We start from the raw sequence: 5,000 nt of genomic DNA, 5'->3' as shown, positions 1-5,000 counted from the left end.
TACCCAGAACACAGGTAGAGTAACCCAGAGATACTACCCAGAACACAGGTAGAGTAACCCAGAGATACTACCCAGAACACAGGTAGAGTAACCCAGAGATACTACCCAGAACACAGGTAGAGTAACCCAGAGATACTACCCAGAACACAGGTAGAGTAACCCAGAGATACTACCCAGAACACAGGTAGAGTAACCCAGAGATACTACCCAGAACACAGGTAGAGTAACCCAGAGATACTACCCAGAACACAGGTAGAGTAACCCAGAGATACTACCCAGAACACAGGTAGAGTAACCCAGAGATACTACCCAGAACACAGGTAGAGTAACCCAGAGATACTACCCAGAACACAGGTAGAGTAACCCAGAGATACTACCCAGAACACAGGTAGAGTAATCCAGAGATACTACCCAGAACACAGGTAGAGTAACCCAGAGATACTACCCAGAACACAGGTAGAGTAACCCAGAGATACTACCCAGAACACAGGTAGAGTAACCCAGAGATACTACCCAGAACACAGGTAGAGTAACCCAGAGATACTACCCAGAACACAGGTAGAGTAACCCAGAGATACTACCCAGAACACAGGTAGAGTAACCCAGAGATACTACCCAGAACACAGGTAGAGTAACCCAGAGATACTACCCAGAACACAGGTAGAGTAACCCAGAGATACTACCCAGAACACAGGTAGAGTAACCCAGAGATACTACCCAGAACACAGGTAGAGTAACCCAGAGATACTACCCAGAACACAGGTAGAGTAACCCAGAGATACTACCCAGAACACAGGTAGAGTAACCCAGAGATACTACCCAGAACACAGGTAGAGTAACCCAGAGATACTACCCAGAACACAGGTAGAGTAACCCAGAGATACTACCCAGAACACAGGTAGAGTAACCCAGAGATACTACCCAGAACACAGGTAGAGTAACCCAGAGATACTACCCAGAACACAGGTAGAGTAACCCAGAGATACTACCCAGAACACAGGTAGAGTAACCCAGAGATACTACCCAGAACACAGGTAGAGTAACCCAGAGATACTACCCAGAACACAGGTAGAGTAATTAGTGAGGTTATTAACTATCACCCTTAGACGAGATTACACTTCAATATCGCCCTTAGACGAGACCTGTACTTGTGTTGGTGTGTTGCAGGACTATGGGCTGGACGTGAGTGCATTCAGAGGGCTGGTGACCGGCTGTCCTCAGCGTGTCTTGGAGCTTGCGAGCAGCTGCTGTATGGTAGGTATACAGATGGACTGCCGGCTCACATTTAAACACAGGGACAGAAACACAAGCTGATGGCATCGCTCTGGCCTTGTCAGGACCTGTCAGGCCCAAGAAGGAAGAAGACACTGTTACACTCTGTGTGCAAGCTCACGTTTGTGTTTAAGGGAGAAGCCTTAAGCGCAAAATTAGCGCTTTTGGGAAGATAGAGGCCATTATGTTTTATGTTGGTAAAGTGAGTTAAATATTTTGGGGAATAAAGTGCTAAACATTCTTGTGCCTATAGTCTATGTATGTGTGTATATATGTATATATATATATATATATATATATATATATATATATATATATATATATATATACATATATATATATATAATTACTAGTGTTCATTGTTATATGAATATATCTATCTATATATATATATATATATATATATATATATATATATATATATACAGTATATATATATATATACAGTATATACCAGTATATACCAGCTCAGTGGCCTTGTGGTCTGAGTGTCCGCCCTGAGACTGGGAGGTTGTGAGTTCGATCCCCGGCCGAGTCATACCAAAGACTATAAAAATGGGGACCCATTGCCTCCCTGCTTGGCACTCAGCATCAAAGGGTTGGAATTGGGGGGTTAAATGTGATTCCCGAGCGCAGCACTGCTGCTGCTCACCTCTCCCCCAGGGGATGGGTCAAATGCGGAGAACAAATTTCACACATTGTGTGACAATCAGTGGGACTTTACTTTACCTTATATATATATATACAGTATATATATATATACAGTATATATATATATATATATATATATATATATATAATTACTAGTGTTCATTGTTTCGATGAGGCTAGTTGCCTATAATTACTTTCTTGAATGTTAAAGCTGTAGCATGCTAACCAGACAGAGCTATCTTCCAGAGACACAGAGATGATTGTGGTGCCTATACTGGGTAAGGTGACGGTGTAGTGACTACAGTAGTCTTTTAAGGCCTCAACTGAAATCCACTCTCTTCTAATTGAAGGTGGAGTCCTTCAGACGACCAGCGTTCACGGAGTTGCTGGACGAGTTAGGGGAGATTGCCGAGACCCTGGAGCTGCCGGCAAAGTCAGATCTGACTACTAGCTGAGCAGCAGCCCCGCCTATCCTGCAACGGGATTTCTCATTGGCTGCCGAGACAGGACGCTGGTCTGTACCTGAGCAAAAAACCTGAATATTTCAGCCGTCTGTGGCATCACTCTCCTCCACTGCACAGCGGACGAAGCCGGTTAAACTTCCTGATTTGGCGCATTGATGAACGGATGGACTGGATGTCTTTTGGGAGAGCAGCGGAAACTCTCCTGAATTCTCAGACACTTTGCCTTCATTTGTGTACAGATGAATCATTTTGGTCATAGCAGTGGATATGTTTTGTTTTGTCGTTTTCTTCTCCATGTCTTATTTGACTGCACCTGTTGGTTTTTGCTATTTTGCGCCTGGTTTGTTTTTGTAACCGACGACACGGATGATCAAATCTGTGGATCTCTTTCCTCGCCTCCTCCTCCGGCACAAAGTTAATTTTGATTCCGAACCCTCATTCAGCGCATCTCCAGCTGAAAATTGCTTCTATCTGTCGGTTAAGGTAGAAGAGGTCTTCGGATATTCACAGTCTTTTTACTGGGACTTTGACAAAGAGCTCCCCAGACGTCGCTTCACACAACAGCAGCACTTCAGAATCACCGCAGCCACCGATACTAGCAACACACTCGGGACTAACAGCAGCTGAAGATCTTTGAAAATCCAGGATTTGTTTAAGTAGGGATACTTTGTACACTTTTAAGAAGCTAACTTCGTTCTTACGCTGTTGACGGAGACAGAAACCTCAAACCGAACATGCAAATGTCAAAACCCAAAATTTGCTCAACATTCAAGGCTCGCAATTACTGCTCATAACTCATGTTGGTATCAGTTTAAGCTACAGTATTTACTATTTCCATAAATGTATGTTTTTTCCTGACTGGCACGTGAAAACCTCATATCTCCAACATATGAAGTTTTTTCCACAGCAATATGCATACTTATAGCAGTAGGCCTAGTCGTATCATTATTGATCTAATATGACTGTAGTGCACAGTGTAGTGTTACACTGAGTTAAATGTGTGCGTGTAAATATTGAAGCTTTTCATCTCTATTTGTATTGCTACCACACGTCCTGTATTGAAATGGACCATATTCTTGCCAGTTTACCAGTTCTTCTATTCTATTCTTTCATCTGTGTGTTTTCTCGCAACGATTTCCCAGGCAGCTACAGAACTGTGGAGAATGCCACATTTGGTTTCTCTTTGAGTACCGGTATTTATTATTTCGACAGTTTGATGGAAAGATGTTAGTGACCATCCCGTGTTGCACATCATGGCCTGTCATCACCATCTGTAACACCATGCAAGAGTTACACTCTGTCATCACCATCTGTAACACCATACAAGAGTTACACTCAGTTTTCAGACTTGTAAATGTTCAAGGATGTGGGACAGTTCAGATGAAAACTATCCAACTGAGAGTTAAGTGTTGACACAAATGAATCACAGATATTTTGGGATGAGTTTAGTTTGCTTGCATAATGCACACATACGGTACATGATAATAGACGGTAATAGACGGTACATGATAATAGACGATACAAGTGAATTGGGCAACAGAATTCAAAACAGACATCAAAAACGCACCAAGCAGAAGATAGAAAAGCAAATGGCAAATAACAAGCAGTTTTCTCCATTCAGTAGAATGACCGTATTAAATCCCCATCTGCATTCAGAGTTCATTTCAGATATGGCTGCTTTACATTTTCACTTCCTGTAGTGGAAAACTAATGGGACCTGTACAAAATGCATTTTCTTTAATCCTGAATAAACATTTTTAAAAATAGCTTATGATGGAACCATATTATTATTACGTGGTAGTATAAACTTGCTTCAACATGCATCTCACTTTTCCTTCTCCCCTCGTTTTATCCTGCCAGTGTTTTATGAAATATGCCGTGAAGTTCTTCTTACTTTCTTAGAACATTTGTGTTCAAAGTCCTCTATTATGAGTGCATCATTCATCAACACTAATTTAAGCTCAGTTCAATTTAAAGTGCAGTCAGTAAATAGTCCTGTAGGTCTACCTGTTTCCAGTTGCCCCCAGCTACTGGAAGAACCCACTTAGCTTTGAGTTAAGCATATACAGTAAATATAAACTGACAAAGACAAAAGCTCCCTGATGTAGCTGATAGTACCTGTGTCCTCCAGCATCTTCACAAGGTCCATGCTCCCTGATGTAGCTGATACCTGTGTCCTCCAGCATCTTCACAAGGTCCTTTGCTGTTGTTCTGGGATTGATTTGCACTTTTCACACCAAAGTACATTCACCTCTGGTTAGATATGAATGTCAACAGGTACAAAAGCATCTGTATCCAGAGTAAAACGAGTCCTAACTCATACACATAACCCTTCCACAGCCAGGTACACCTCCAACTGACTCAAATGATGTAAATCAGAAGATTCTAAAGCCATGACATAATTTTCTAAAGCTGTTTAAAAGCACACAGTAAACTCAGTGTATGCAATCTTCTGACCCACTGGAATTGTGATATAGTGAATGAATTATAAGTGAAATAATCTCTCTATAAACTGGAAATATTACCGGTATTTGTCAAAACTCACCGAATGCGAGCACACTCCCGGCAAACAATCAACTTGGGTGCAGGGCCAAAACAAGTCACAAGAATAAG

The 5,000-nt window shown here is 41.8% G+C and overlaps 1 protein-coding gene across 1 annotated transcript in view; it reads left to right on the top strand.

Moving 5' to 3' along the window:
• LOC310783527 (dual specificity testis-specific protein kinase 1) overlaps positions 1-4,091 on the top strand; it is a 43,574-nt gene extending 39,483 nt beyond the window's left edge. The window contains exons 9-10 of the mRNA XM_083644410.1: positions 1,168-1,254; positions 2,274-4,091. Of these exons, the coding sequence (XP_083500536.1) occupies positions 1,168-1,254; positions 2,274-2,378 (192 nt within the window). The 3' untranslated portion in view covers positions 2,379-4,091. The remainder of the gene's footprint in view (positions 1-1,167; positions 1,255-2,273) is intronic.
• The last annotated feature ends 909 nt before the right edge of the window (positions 4,092-5,000 follow it).

The sequence above is a fragment of the Poromitra crassiceps genome, assembly GCF_964638095.1.
Source record: "Poromitra crassiceps genome assembly, chromosome: 10".
Classification (NCBI taxonomy): domain Eukaryota; kingdom Metazoa; phylum Chordata; class Actinopteri; order Beryciformes; family Melamphaidae; genus Poromitra; species Poromitra crassiceps.
The sequence above is the reverse complement of the archived record's forward strand: the minus strand, read 5'-3'. Positions and strand labels throughout refer to the sequence as shown.